We start from the raw sequence: 15,138 nt of genomic DNA, 5'->3' as shown, positions 1-15,138 counted from the left end.
GTGTTTCGATAAATAAGCGATAAGGAGGTTGTACAGTCAGCTCGGTACGCCACGTGTAAGGCTGAGACAGCTTGTTTTTCTGACACGTCAGGCTGGACTTAAAAGTATGGGACCCATTAGGGTAGAAATTAGTTTGGCTTACATAGGAGAAACCATTTACCACTTATTTTTTCTTAATTTATGTTTTCTAGTTTTAATCGAAAATTGACCAAAAGTTTTATTCTACTTTAAATTGCACTAAAGTAGAGAGAATCTTATACAAATATTTATTTACATATTATTTTCGTTGTATGAGAAATTAAAGTGTTTGGTTTTGATATATCTACAAAATAAGTAAATTAATATAATTGACATGATATAATGAAAAATATAAACTAACTTAAAAATGCATTCCTGTATATGAGATTTTATGAAATTTTAAATGAAGTGATGTATTTTGCTAACTCATTTTAATATTATTCTGTTAAGTAGATAATAATGTTTTTTAAGATATGCATCTTTTAGAACACTTAAATATGAAATAAAAAATAAATATTTGATAGTATATACTATCAATTGTTTGTAAAATATTTTTGTACATGCAATTAATTTTATTTGTTATTTTGTAATACTTAATTTATAGGGGTTATTCTCCATTTGTATTTGTAATTTGCATTTTGATAGTTTCACTTCAATTATTATAAAGCTACTTGTGATCTGGTTCTTATATTTTAAAATCACAAACTTGAATCACTTATATAAATGAAAATTCTATCCTAATTATTTTGTAGGATATCCATGATATAGTTGGTTTAAGTGTTGAGGTTATACCATGGCAAATTTATAGCCTAATATATGGGGCACGTGAACCCATGGCTAAACTAGTCATTTTATGTATATATTTTCTTAAATTAATTTAATATAATCTGCCTGCAAATAGTGCAATTGGTTGAATTCCCTCTTGAGATCCCTAAGAGTGTTAGATTTCGCGTCCCTTTCAGTAACATGTTCTTCCCCTAAAGTGATGATTGGTTAAATGGTCCACTTGGTTGAATTCGTAAAAAAGAGACAACAACAAAGCTATATTTGATTTGCTTCATCAATGTTCAAATGTTGTTTGAATGTTAATATTGTCTACTAACAGCTTGTTTGGATGGTTTTTACACATCGTTTCATAATGTATCGTATTATATTGTATTTGTACTGTATTATTTGATGATTACAATATTTGGATAGATTGTATCGTTTGTCGTTGTTTCATGATATCATGCACCAGCGATATGAAGAATAAATTTGCAATATTATAAAGAGAAATTATGATACGGGGTAAATTTATTATATAAAAAAGGTAGAGTAAATGATAAAATAAAATTATTTAATAATAGTGAAGGGTGAGATGAGAGAAAAAGACAAGATAACGACGCAACCAAACAAAATCGTTCGTTACATAAAGTGGCACATTTCGTCGTTACGTAACAACGAATTTAATGATACGATACAATAAAATTTAAGTAACAACCAAAACAAATATCGAATTTAAGGTAACAATACGATACAATACAATATGTAACTACCATCCAAACAAGCCGTAACAAACAAAGATAATTTAGTTCTTTATCTTATTTTTACTATAAATACCCATAGCTTAGCTCACCATATCCACATGCAGTTGCTGCACAAAATAAGCAAAGCAAGAACACGAAACAAATGTGAACTTCTCCACATAAGATAACCACTCTCCAAACCTCGTTTAAGAAATAATCAAGTACATTCAACCACACCATTCTTTAACCTACGCTACGCTTCGTGCTTATCATTCTCTTTTCTGTCTCCTATTCTCATCCTCATCTACCTTTTCCCCCCACCGGCGTTTCAAGATTCCGGTGATTACACCGCCGCCTAGCCGGAAAAAACCCTTCAGAGCTTATTCTCATTCATTCTTAATCTAGTTTTAATATTGATTTTTCTCTTCGAAAATGTTGAAAAAATCAGTTGGGGTTCTCTTCTTTTGATCATTTAAAGATTGAAGCTTTTTTACATTGTGCTTGAAATTTTCGGATTTTTCTTCTGTATTTGACCAGAAACTTATAGAGAGGTTAAAGAATACAAAATTTTCTCACATTTGGTGCTCGGATTTGATAGACATTATTTGTCTTTGTAACACGTGGGGTTGTTCGAGATTTGTTCAATTTATCAAGAAACTGGACTAGGAATAATTTTCTTTTAGTTTCTGATTGGTATTGGATCCTATTTTTAATGGTAGTGTTCGAGTCAGTTTGTGTGCAGTTTGAGTGATCCACTGGAAAATCTGCTAAAATTTATGAATACAAGTGTCGGGTAAACCTGTCGATGGGATTTCGGATCCTACATTATCCGAAAGAAATGAGCTTTTTGGTGTAATTTGAAGTTTATGGGAGGGATATGTGCAGAATAGAGGGAGATATGGAAGAGAGAGAAAGGAGGAGAAGGAGGTGGGGATTGGGTGTAATGGGGCTAAAAGGGACAACTTTAGGAGATAGTCGTGTAGAGAAACTGAAGAGTTCTGTAATTTTTTCGGGGTCTAGAATGAAGTTATGGATGATAAGGGCAACAACAATGGTATTGTTGTGGACTTGTTTGGTCCAAATGACAACATTGGGGGAACTTTGGGGGCCTAGAGTTTTGAAAGGTTGGCCTTGTTGCTTTTCTCAGGAGTCTGCTGCAGCATTGGTTGTTAAATCGCCACTCGAGGTCCTTGCTAGAGTTCTTCCCCCTAAGAGTGAGTAGTCTTTTTAACTTACAACTCTCATTTTTAGTGTGTATATGTTTTTGTGTCCATGTGGCTTGTTAATTTGTTTTACTAATAGCTCGTCGCAAGTCCCGATAAATGAGGAGTGTTGCAATAGGTTAAATCAGCTTAAAAGTAGTTTGGCATATGTTGTGGATAGATTAGATGTTTTTCCTAATATCTTACCAGTAGTCTATGTTGCGTGGACTCTAAAAAAATGTTGTTGCACCCGTGTTACATCTTCCAAAAATGCACTACTTTTTGGATGATCCGATACACACCCAACGATATTTTTGTAGAGTCCGAGCAACATAGTCAGTATTATGTTGGAGAGCGGTGGATAAAAGGAAAATCACCTTCCATATTGTGTTTGTTATAGAAAAGAGAATTTGAAAATATTGATGCATATAGCTTAATTAATGTCATGTATGCATATTGTTGAAGGAGGAAGTATCAAAGAAGGGATCTTTCTCAAATCACCACGTATTTGTAGCATAATGCTAATTTTAATTGAGAGAATCGTGAAGTGTGTTGTCGAAATGTTTGAGAGTATTGCTAGTGTATCTTAGTTGAATAACTAAAGAAGACATCAATTCAAGTTATCTAAAGTTTTTGATCTGCAGTTATTATGTCTCAAAGGAAAAAAAAATTGGGCGATGTCCTTCTATGGATCCGTTTTCTTTTTGCTCTCTCACAGCTTTTTCCCATTGATTTTCAGTTATGGCTTCTAACCTTGAACAATTTGTGAGACTGACAGTTCTGATGGTTTCTGAATCCAGGGGTTTACAAGAATAATGGTTATCTCATGGTTTCATGTAATGGAGGTCTTAATCAAATGCGAGCAGCAGTGAGTAACTTTAGATTATATCAGTTCATGGCACATAAGGATGTAATAAGACAAAACTAAACCATCCTGAGTTTTGACATCTTCTCCTGTATTTCAGATATGTGATATGGTTGCTATTGCAAGATATTTGAATGTGACTCTTATAGTGCCTGAGCTGGATAAAACCTCCTTTTGGGCTGATCCAAGGTGTGTTTCCTTAAGTATCTCGTTCGTTTTCTTTTTTGGTCGTTCGAATCACCAGCTCTTTAGAAAGAATGTGATGATCTGTGGTACAATTTAAAATGTCTTTTTTTTTCCTTGTGACTTGCAGTGAGTTTCAAGACATATTTGATGTTGATAATTTTATAATGTCTTTGAGGGATGAAGTTCGAATATTGAGAGAGCTACCCCCAAGACTGAAGAGGAGAGTACAACTAGGAATGATTTATACCATGCCTCCTATTAGTTGGTCTGATATTTCTTATTACCACAATCAGGTTTGTGCTTTCATGCCACAATTCCTTTGTACTTGTTACTTGCATCCTCTTTCCTAGTACCGATGAAGGTCACATTTGCTGAATACAGGTCCTTCCATTAATTCGGAAATACAAAGTTGTTCACTTGAATAGAACTGATGCTCGGCTTGCTAATAATGGCCAACCTTTGGAAATTCAGAAGCTGCGGTGCCGAGTCAATTTTAGTGCCTTAAAATTCACCCCTCAGATAGAAGAGTTGGGTAAAAAGGTTATTCGACTTCTCAGGCAAAAAGGTCCTTTTATGGTGCTGCACCTCAGATATGAAATGGATATGTTAGCTTTCTCTGGCTGTACTCAGGGCTGCAACAAGGAGGAGGTTGAAGAGTTGACAAGAATGAGGTAAAATAATATCTCGTATTCAGTGGTGGCCTTAAGTTTCCCTCTTTCTAAGGCTGATCCAATCCTTTTTACAGATACGCTTATCCATGGTGGAAAGAAAAAATCATAAATTCTGATTTGAAAAGGAGAGATGGTCTCTGTCCCTTGACACCCGAGGAGACTGCCTTCACATTAAGGGCATTGGACATTGATCCTAGCATCCAAGTTTATATTGCTGCTGGGGAGATATATGGTGGGACAAGGAGAATGGCTAGTCTTACGGCAGCTTATCCAAATCTGGTAGTCAGAAAATGCAAGTTTCCTTAAAAGCTTTCATATTTGTTGCCTGAATTTGCCGTCTCACCTTTTGTACTGGGTCCTTGTTATGAGCAGGTGAGGAAGGAAACACTACTTGAGCCTTCTGAGCTTAGGTTCTTTCAAAATCACTCTTCACAGATGGCAGCATTAGATTATCTTGTTTCACTGGAGAGTGATATTTTTGTCCCGACATATGATGGAAACATGGCTAAAGTTGTTGAAGGACATCGCAGGTACTTTTTTTTAATAACCATGGTGTCTGGGCTAGCTTGCGCGCACGCATCCGTGGAGTTACTGGTCTCGATAAAATTTTTAGCTTCCGTTGTTGAGAATGTACTTTGTAAGTAGCTTTTCGTTAAGGACTTAAAGTTTTCCCATTCTATGCAGATATCTTGGATTCAAGAAAACGATCTTGCTGGACAGAAAGCATCTAGTCGATTTGATAGACCAATATAATGCTGGATTCTTGACGTGGGATGAGTTTTCTGCTGCTGTTAAGGAAGCTCACGCTGAACGCATGGGAAACCCTACTAAGAGGTTGGTGATTCCAGACCGGCCTAAAGAAGAGGATTATTTCTACTCCAACCCGTGGGAATGCTTAGAACCATCTAATGAGGATGAAACATCAAGTAGCATTTAAAACACGGTGGTGGTTACATTTGGTTAGAAGAAAAGACTCCCCATGCAGTTCCGTTACATGCTTAGAGAATACTCTTCAACACTGCATGACCGTTGAGAAAGCAGGTTTATCTCATGGAGGCGGCTGTTGAAGTTCAGGGGAAGGCGCATTTTAATGCCCCAGAAGATGTAGGTAGCATTCGGGACGGGTACATTAGAATGTTCTACGCAAATTAACAACCAAATTCATGTATATAGGAGCTGCACTCCGTTTGCGAGTTACATCACTGCAGCCTGCAGTGTACACCAAGAGGGGTGAAATGTAGATTTGTTTAACTGGAAACTCTGGATTCACAAATTTAAGGCTCCATCCCATACCTTAGTTGGGGCCCCTTTATACACATTGCTTAGTTTCCTCATTTCTTTTCCCCCTTTGTACACACTGCTGGTTGCTCTACATTGTTCATGTTGTGACATTCCTGAAACTTGGGCAGTTCATGGAAATTTATTTGCTATATATAATAGGAGTTTATCTCCTTTTAATTTGTTAGTCTACATGTTTATAGAGTTGATAATTGATAATTTGAAAGGTTTAGTTTGAAAGGAGAGCCTTGGCGTAACTGGTAAAGTTGCTGCCATGTGACCATGAGGTCACGAGTTCGAGCAGTGGAAACAGGTTCTTGCAGAAATGTAGAGTAATTAAGGCCGCGTACAATAGACCATTGTTGTTCGACCCTTCCCCGGATCCCCCAAGCATAGCGGGAGCTTAATGCTGTCCAACGGGACAAGACGGGATGGGACTAAATAAACGGGACGGGACGATATCTAGCCGGAACGGTGGCGAGACGAGCCTAAACGGGACGAAATGGTAGGCCCATCCCATCCGTCAACGGGACGGGACGGTTCGCGGGCCTTAAGTGGGCCTTTTAAAAAAAAAATTAATTATTTAAGCATTTGGCAACGGCTAGTTTTTTGACAATGACTAAGTTTTTAAAGTTTGTAATTGCTAGTTTTTTGACTTATTTAATAAACTTAAAACTTAATAAATTATAAAGAAACTAAGTAAAGAATTATAAAATATTAAAAAAAGAAGACTTGTAATGAAATATAATAGAGTTGTAGTTTATTTAATATAATTTCAAGCCAAATTGTCTTTGTAAAGTTTCATGATTTAGTTGTTCTCCGAAATTAATATTATAACTTGCGGGGATTGGGGAAATGAAGTTTCATCAACATGAGTTATTTCATCTATATGTTTTCTAATTCAAGGAGAAAGATTAGGATTAGGACTAGGACTAGGATTAGAATTACTACTACTATCACTTTTACTACTTTTTTTAAACATGTCAAATACATTTTCAGGAGCCATAATTTAAATACAAAATTAAATTAAAAGAGTTAATATAAAAATTAAACACACAAATGAAATACGAAAAAAGAACACGTAAAGTAAACACAAAAATTAAGCACTAATAGCCGTTGGTCAACGACACTATTTCAAAAAATAAATAAAATTTAAATAACATGCGGGACAGACGGGACAAGCGAGATGGATAAACGGGACGAAATGATCATCTTGTCCCATCTCGTGTACCGTTTAATATGGGATAAACACGACGGGATCGGGACCGGGACGGAACGGGATAACCCGTCCCGTTGAACAGCCTTACGGCAGCTTAGTGCAAAGGGCCGCCCATTTTCTAGTTTTCTATGCCGAAGACCGTGAAAATCGTTCCCTGGCTGCTGCAATGGAGATTGAATCTTATAGATTCTATAGCGGCTACACGTTAATCCTAAAACTAGTTGGGGTTGGTTATATGAAATCACAATGTCTATTATTCAAGTTCAAAGGTGGGATGTTCCAACGAATTCAATATTCTAAAAAATTATAAATAATTACATTAGTTTTATATAAATCCAAAAGAAGAAAGAGTGGTTAAGACATGTTTTGTGTATGATTATGGCCACGGTCGGGGATTATCTGGATATATTCCATAGGGGATAATGGAGATGTTATTGAGAATTGTATAATTGGTTGGTAAGATGTGATTATAATGCGGATTATTGTAGTTAATGGTGGGATTATCATATATAAGGCATTTTAGGGCAACCCCTCGTCACAATATTCCCTTCTTCCTTCATTCGTTCATTCTTTGAAGATACATTCAAAAATAATTATTTTATATTCATGCTTCATCGGTTCACTTTAATTAATTTTTTAAGCTATTTGCACACGAAATTCACCTTTTAATATTAATTAAAAATAAAAAATTATTATATTAATCTTAATTTATTCTTTGAAAATATAACAAATACTCTACTCTTTACTCCAAGGTCAACCTTGAAAAAAGAAAGTTAATTCCTTCTTGGTATCTGAAAAATTAAATATTTGTGGACCACAAAATAAAGCAAAAAAAAAATCAATTACATTGAACAAGAGAAAGTATGCAAAATAGCCACTAGTAAGTATCCTATGTTGATTGAGTAAATAAGTTAGTTGTCTTTTTATATTCTCTTGGAATATTATTATTTTATAAGGTAAATTTTGAGGTTGAGTTACGATTGTATTTTTCTTTATTTTAGATTTATCTTAATAAGTGGAGATGACTAAAAAGGCTAAAGCTAAGCCACTTTCAGTGATCTCTAATAATCTTCAATTGGTGTTCTTACCTCCAATCTCTACTCTTTAGTTAGTGCATCCTTTGTAGTTGACAGTTTCTTTTTTCTTTTTAGATTTCTTTCCACCTTTCGACCATTCATTGGGTCGCCTTATTCAACCGAGTTATAATTGAGAAACAAAAAATGAAGAATCATAAATTGTGAAGTTTCAAAATCACCAATAAGGGAGAAAAAGGTCTAAAACGAACTCAATTCTATCGGAGTCCGGTTGGGGATCATTTTCTTTAGAATTTTGACAAAATCTCTTGGAATTTGTATACTTTGTAGGAATCCAAGATAAGGAATCCAGGGGCGGACGCGACATAGGAATACAGAATTCATGAGAATCCAGTACCTTTGACCTTTGACACGGAGCATAAATTTATGCATAATAATCCAATAAAATTTCAATAAATAGTAGTAACTATAAACCCAGACCCCCTATTTATGGGATACAATGAGTTTTTTGTTGTTGTTATTTTTATAATAACTATAAACTCATAACTTTAAAAATATAATAGGTATCTAAGGAAAGAAAACATCGAGAGGTAGGAATATAGGAGGCTGCAATTTTCATATACAAATTTCATTCGGCTCTCTAACCTCTACATTCTACTTCTATTTTATTATGGTGATAGTGATTTTTTGATGAGAAAACAGATCAGATTAACTTGCAAATAAATTTAAATAGGACATATCGTGAGCACGTAATTTTTGTCTTATATAAAATTACTCCTAAAAAGTCCCAAAAATAGTTTTCTAATTAGTTTAGATTTTTGTAGGATTTTTAAAGAATTTTTCTCTATTTGTTGTCTGCATTTAGTTGCATTTTTAGCCTAATTAGGAATATCTTAAATCACAAAATGTCAAAAATACTTCATCTTTTATTTTGTTGCATTCCAACACTAGTTGCATTTTTAGGATTTAATTACATCGTTAAATACATTAGTTAAATACATAAAAATCACAAATTACATTCTTAGGTTAGTTAATTAGTTAATTAGTTCATTAGTCCATAATTAGGTAAAATAGATAAATAGGTTAGCCATACAAAAAGTGAGATTTAATTAGATTTTTGAGTCTAAAGTGGCTAAGTTTGCAAAGTCTAATAAAGAAGGAAAAAAGGCGGCTTTTAAGCTTGAAATTCGACTGGGCCAGTTGTTGGAGCTCAATTTCCATGAAATCACTAGCCCAAAGCCTTGCCCAATCCGCCCCATAAATACATCCTCATCCTCCGCCCTGAACCGCTGATCTCGTCCAAGTTCACACCTCAATTCGAGGTTATGAAAACGGTCGATGCAATAACAATACCCAACAAGAGTCGGGATCGAATTCCGCAGGGAGCTATATGTATGGGGTTAGTAGTATATATCGTAGCGCGTGATTTTTTTAATCTAAATTTGCACTTCCATAAAATTGGGTTGTTTTAAAGTCTAAATTAAACTACGATTGCAATTTAAGAAATAAAACTAGAAAATTATTTTTGTTGTTTTTCAAATATTGTAAAAAGCCTAGGTCTATGACCTTCACCTAGATGTTTGCCTAATGGAATATAAACTTTAAAACTTGTTGTTATTGGTTGGAGTGTATTATAATTATCAACACTCAATACCTCTCGGCTAGAGAGTGATTTTGCCCCATTTGGCTTTCTCAAGTCCAAATGGGTATTGAACAAAACGGTTGATAAAAAGCTCAAGTCGGTTTGTTACTATCTCTAGGTTCAATCCTTTAATTGGGATTGTCAATCTCTCGATTGACCCAATTTCTTGTTAGCCAAGTTTTCCTAGACTAAGTCTCTCTTTCTCAAGTAGAGACAAAGTTAAATAGACATGAACTAATGTTTGCAGCCATTAATTTCACAAATAAAAGCAAGAACAAGACTAAATAATAAATACCCAACCATAAACAAGCATTAAATTAAATACCCATTAAGTTTACACACTATGGTTGGGTCACAACCCTAGTGAAAATATAGCTACTCATGCTTGAAATGGAAGAAAAAGAAGAAGAAATGATAATTAAACTCATATTGCTAATTAAAATGATAAAATCTATGTTCAAATAGCTCAAAATATGAAAAACTACTAAAAAGACTAAAAGGAAACGGCTACTGTAGCAGCTGATGTCAAAAGTTGACCTAAAAATGTGAAACTTGTCTATTTATACAGGGCTGAAAATTTCGGACAAAAATGCCCTTTCGGAGGTTCTGCGGCCGCACAATTCCATGTGCGATCCACACTTTTCTTCAGCTTGACAGGATTGGAAATTCGCGGCCGCATAATTATGAACCGCGTCCGCAATGCACTTTTTTTGCGGTCGGCAGAATTGTAACTGCGGCCGCACCTTGCTCTTCTGCGGTCCGCACAATTGTATCTGCGGCCGCACAATTGTTGTGCGGTCCGCACTTCTGGGAGACTTGGAATTCATGTGTGGACCGCACTTTGGACCAGCCTCTGATGGAAATTCCTTCATAACCTGCGGCCGCAGATGATATTCTGTGGTCCGCACAATTGAGCTTTTGTGTCTTTTTTGTCCTTGAGTTCACACTACTCCTTCTTGAGTTGGATTTCATCTTGGGAGTTTATCTTTCAATATTCCTGCAATTAAGCATATTTAATCAGTTTTCGGGAAGACAATTAAACGCTTTTGGACTAAAACAAAAGATAAAAGGCGCTAATAAGTTGTCATGCCCCAAACCTAAAGAGGCGTGGCCGGCACCCGGTTCCATACTCGGCCCGAGCGTACCACTCTATAACTGTGAACTCTGGAGGGTAACCCTCTACTTAGGCCAATGAAGCCATATTCTGAATCATCTGAAAATAACGTCTACAACCAGCAATAACAAACTAAACATCTACATAGGGCTGGTAAAGCCACAATACTGATAAATAAAATATACAAAACTCGTCTACAAGCCTCTAGGAATAACTGAATTGTATCATGGTAAGGACAGGACCTCGACCTACTCGTCAAATATGTATATATAAAATGGACTCCAAGGTATCGACCTGGTAACTCCGAGGAAGTAGAGCTTACCAACCAAGCTGATATTTGATTTTGTCTACTGGGAAGGTCTATCCAGTTGTCTATTAGTACCTGCAGGTATGAAATGCAGTGTCCCCAACAAAAGGGACGTCAGTACGAAATAATATAGCGAGTATGTAAGGCAACAAAATAACTAAAATCTGAAATTGAACTGATAATATAATAACTGAAAGTACCTCAGAGTCAAATATAATTTGAAGATATGCTTACCTGATGATACTGGCTCATCTCTCTCAATATAGTAAGTAAAATAGTTGTCCGGTCCTATAAGGCTCGGTATGTGTAACTGCTCTGCCGTAGTAGGCTCGCTCATAGGCGCTCGGCCATACTAGGTTCTGTATCTCAGCCATTCTAGGCTCGCTCATAGGCGCTCGGCCACAGTAGGCTCGGTATATAACTTACCATCTGATCAGAAGTTGCCTAATAGGGGACTGCCCATCGATTACAGCTCGATGGTGGTGAAAATACTATAATACTATATATATATATATATATATATATATATATATATATATGACCCTCTGCTCTCTTGACTAAAAGAAACCAATACTTAACTGAATATAAAGTCATGATAAAGGAGAATACTGTAACTTCTGAGACTAGGATAATGTAAATAAATTCATGAATACGAACTTCTATTTATGTCTCGTTATCAAACATATGTAGTTACGAGATCATGCCAAAATGAAGGAAAGGTTTAGCCTTAACATACCTTAACTCCATTGAGTCCTTAATACCTTCCAAGCAATTCTTCAAACAACTCAACTCAATCTACCATAGTATAAGGAGATTTAAAATCAGTGTTGAGTAAAGGCTAAGTCCGCAACTTAAACCAGTAGCTCATTTACGTAAATTTAAGCAGCATCTCCCCTGTAACTAGGCCCTCCTCCAATACCATATACCAACAACAACAAAAACACAACAATAATAACATGTAAGCATCATTTTCCACCTTGTCTCCATCACAATATACCACAAAACAGCCCACACACCCTAATCACTTCATATATAAAACGACAACCAAAGTAGTGTCAAACAACCTAAAAAATATAACGACGAACGACCAGCCCACCATTCCGTCATTATGTGGTATTTCTCCACACCATTTGTACTCCAAAACTCCATTAAACAGTAGTAAAATAGACAGCCCAAAGGCAACACGAAACAACCCACAAAGCAGTCCACTACAAGTCAAATAACTCGAACTCACGGCTTCCGATCACCGTTCCGTGAGTTCTAACTATTAAAAAATGAATTTATCAACCTTTCTTGATATTTAAGCACTTAAATACAGAAAGTACACATTTTCTTAATTATGAATTATCTTTCAAAACTCAAATTACAAAGAAAAAGAGAGGCGATATAGCGATATTTACGTCATAGGGATCGTTTTAATGTTATCGCTCCTTGATTCCGTGCCCGGGATGATAATCTTGTTTGAAGCTCTTGCAGAGAGCTTAAGAGTAAAGTTAGGGGTCTTATTTGGTTGTGCGTTCTGAAAAATTGAAGAAAGAAACGAGATAAGGATATAAATATCCATTTTGTTTGAAAAGTCAAAAGGTGCTACTTGGCACCCTAGCATTGGTCCTTCTTCCCAACGCTTATAACTTTTTATCAAGGTGACGTATGAACGAACGGTTAAGAGCGCTGGAAACTAAATTCCAAGAACTTCAATTAGGTATATAATATGTCCCAAAAAGACCTCATATAATACACGAAATTTATTTCTCAAAAAGCTCTGTTACAAGGCAAATTCTTAGTCGGTTTTTCCGCAACTTTAATCCGATTTTTCCCAAACTTCATATTTTCTATCCAAACATCATATATATATATATAGTCATATTATGACTTTAAAATCATTTAAATCATAATTAACAAGTCTCATATTCATTACGTCACCTTGATATAACATAAGTTGTCAAAATCCGCACTTATCAACCGCCGTCGGAAATCGTCCCACGGCGGAGGCAGTCCCCAAACGACGCCAAATCTTCAAGCCATAATCCTCGCCCTCTTCTCATATCCAATCCATCATTATCTTCTCCGAGAAATCCACCAAACTCGTCATTTTGTAGATCAATGGTTTACGGAAAAGGGTCAAACCTCCGTTGACCGACCGTTTCTTCCCCAAATCCTTCACCCATTTTTGAGCTCGACTTGCAAGCTTATTATTGTATGTAGCACTGAACGATTGGAGCTATTACGGCCGGTGCTCATATCATAATAATCCTCTCTCACGGGAGTTTGTTTGGCTCGCCGAAATACGTATTGCCTTTTCGTTTTAATTTGAGCAGGTATAATCCATTCCTTTTCCCTGTCTTTACTGTTCTTAGCCTTGTAGTTCCTTACTTTGATTCAATTTCATGTTTAGCCGTGTAAGGTGTTACTTTAGGCAAAATTAGTAATTAAACTACATCTGTTTGGTTAAAAGATAATTGAATACCAATAGTGACGTTTCATTTATTTTTGTTTAGCATTTGCTCGTTGTAACTAGGATTGAGTTGTTGGTTTATTTGGGCCTGGGTATTGGTTATTTTGACAAAGAGAAGAAGGCAGTTGGACTTGAGTCCAAGTCAATATGACTCTTTTGACTCAAGCCCCAACGTATGTGAAATCTGTTGATAGTAACATTGGGCGTAAATGAAAGAAGAGGGTAATTGGAAAATTAATTGTGAGGGAATCTTTCTATTATTGGTTTAGGAAGGTTCGAGGAGATAAGGAAAGGACTATTTTGCAAAATAAGAGTAAAAGGAGGTCGGATTTGGGGGATGAGGGAGTAAAATAAAAAAAGAAAAAGGATTAAAAAGAAAAGTAATAACTGAAAGATGTTTAAATCTATTCTATAAAGCAGCACATTCATTCATTCTACACACACACGCAATTCACAGGCTCTCACACTCATCGCTACTCTTTTCTCATACGCTACACATACATTCACTCACTCTTCTCATTCATACTCATCTATTCTCACTCACACTCGTCTACACACCTAAAGGCATCTGAAAAATAGATTTGAAAATTCAAAAAAAGAAATTCCTTGCTAAAGGTTGAAAGTTCCAGTTTCAGAAATTAAAAGCAAAGATGGTTTAGTTTGATTTTGGTACTAAAAACAACCAGCTCCTGTATTTGATTCAAGGAGATCTTCTACCCTATTTTCCTGATTTTTCAAGCTGAAAACTGAAGTTGTTTTGCTGTTCATTGCTGAATTTGGGTGTTTCAAGTTGCTGAGCTCTATTTTCTATATTTCCATACCTTTATTTGGTCTATCTCACTTTCTCTTGTTGTTTAGGTATGTTCAGTTACTTTTGTCGTTTTGAATGGAAATCATGAATGAAATTCTAGTTGTTCTCTGCCTAAATTCCATAGATCCAGCATGTTCAATGGCTGAATTTGTTTGAATTCCCATCCCTTGTTAATTTTCTGAAATTCTTTGTCGGTAAAAGATGGATTTCTGAGTTGTTAAATGTTGATGAACTAAGTGATGTCTATCATTAATGATAATTAATTTCCTAGGGGTAAGGATTCATACACAGTGATGTCCACAGGATAGACTAAACTAATTTGCGTTTGATTGTTTAGATACTGCCTGTAGCCGATTGATTTATGAGGGTAGCCCGATGGCTATGTCATTGTAAATCAGAATCATCGAGAAGAATGAAGGTCACTAGCCTGAGTTGTTGCTTTCCTGGAACGGATAAGGGTCTGATTTGCCCATCTACTATCATAAATAGGTCTTATTTATCTTTCATTTAAATTTTTTATCAAAAATATCTATACAGTTATACATTAAGTTGATATTTACCTCTTACACGTTAAAATGAGCTATATTTGCCCTTCGTTATACTTTAGGATCATATTTACCCCTCTACTCTTCACAAAGGGTTACATTTGCCCTTCGTTATTGTCACGACCCAAACAAACCCCTGTCGTGATGGCGCCTATCGTGGAACTAGGCAAGCCGACTCATTTCCAAAACAAACCGATATTTTCATTTCAAAGATAATTTCAGTGTTATTTAACATAAAAACCTTCGCAAAGGAGTTCAAATCAAAACAAAAGTGCGGAAGAAAAAG

The 15,138-nt window shown here is 35.7% G+C and overlaps 1 protein-coding gene and 1 long non-coding RNA gene across 2 annotated transcripts; both read left to right on the top strand.

Annotated features, from left to right (window-relative positions):
- The first annotated feature begins 1,773 nt into the window (after window positions 1–1,773).
- LOC104116740 (rhamnogalacturonan I rhamnosyltransferase 1-like) lies at window positions 1,774–5,917 on the top strand. The gene is made up of 8 exons (XM_009627659.4): window positions 1,774–2,737; window positions 3,526–3,593; window positions 3,691–3,779; window positions 3,904–4,069; window positions 4,158–4,447; window positions 4,522–4,726; window positions 4,820–4,977; window positions 5,132–5,917. The coding sequence occupies exons 1-8, from the start codon at window positions 2,401–2,403 to the stop codon at window positions 5,382–5,384; spliced, it is 1,566 nt and encodes a 521-aa protein (XP_009625954.1). The 5' UTR covers window positions 1,774–2,400; the 3' UTR covers window positions 5,385–5,917.
- Window positions 5,918–13,365: 7,448 nt separating this feature from the next.
- Window positions 13,366–14,873, top strand: LOC104116739 (uncharacterized). The gene is made up of 2 exons (XR_690913.4): window positions 13,366–14,354; window positions 14,645–14,873. It is a non-coding gene; the product is annotated as an uncharacterized lncRNA (long non-coding RNA).
- The last annotated feature ends 265 nt before the right edge of the window (window positions 14,874–15,138 follow it).

Source organism: Nicotiana tomentosiformis, chromosome 12 (genome assembly GCF_000390325.3).
Source record: "Nicotiana tomentosiformis chromosome 12, ASM39032v3, whole genome shotgun sequence".
Taxonomy (NCBI): Eukaryota; Viridiplantae; Streptophyta; class Magnoliopsida; order Solanales; family Solanaceae; genus Nicotiana; species Nicotiana tomentosiformis.
This window is presented reverse-complemented; position numbering and strand designations above follow the sequence as displayed.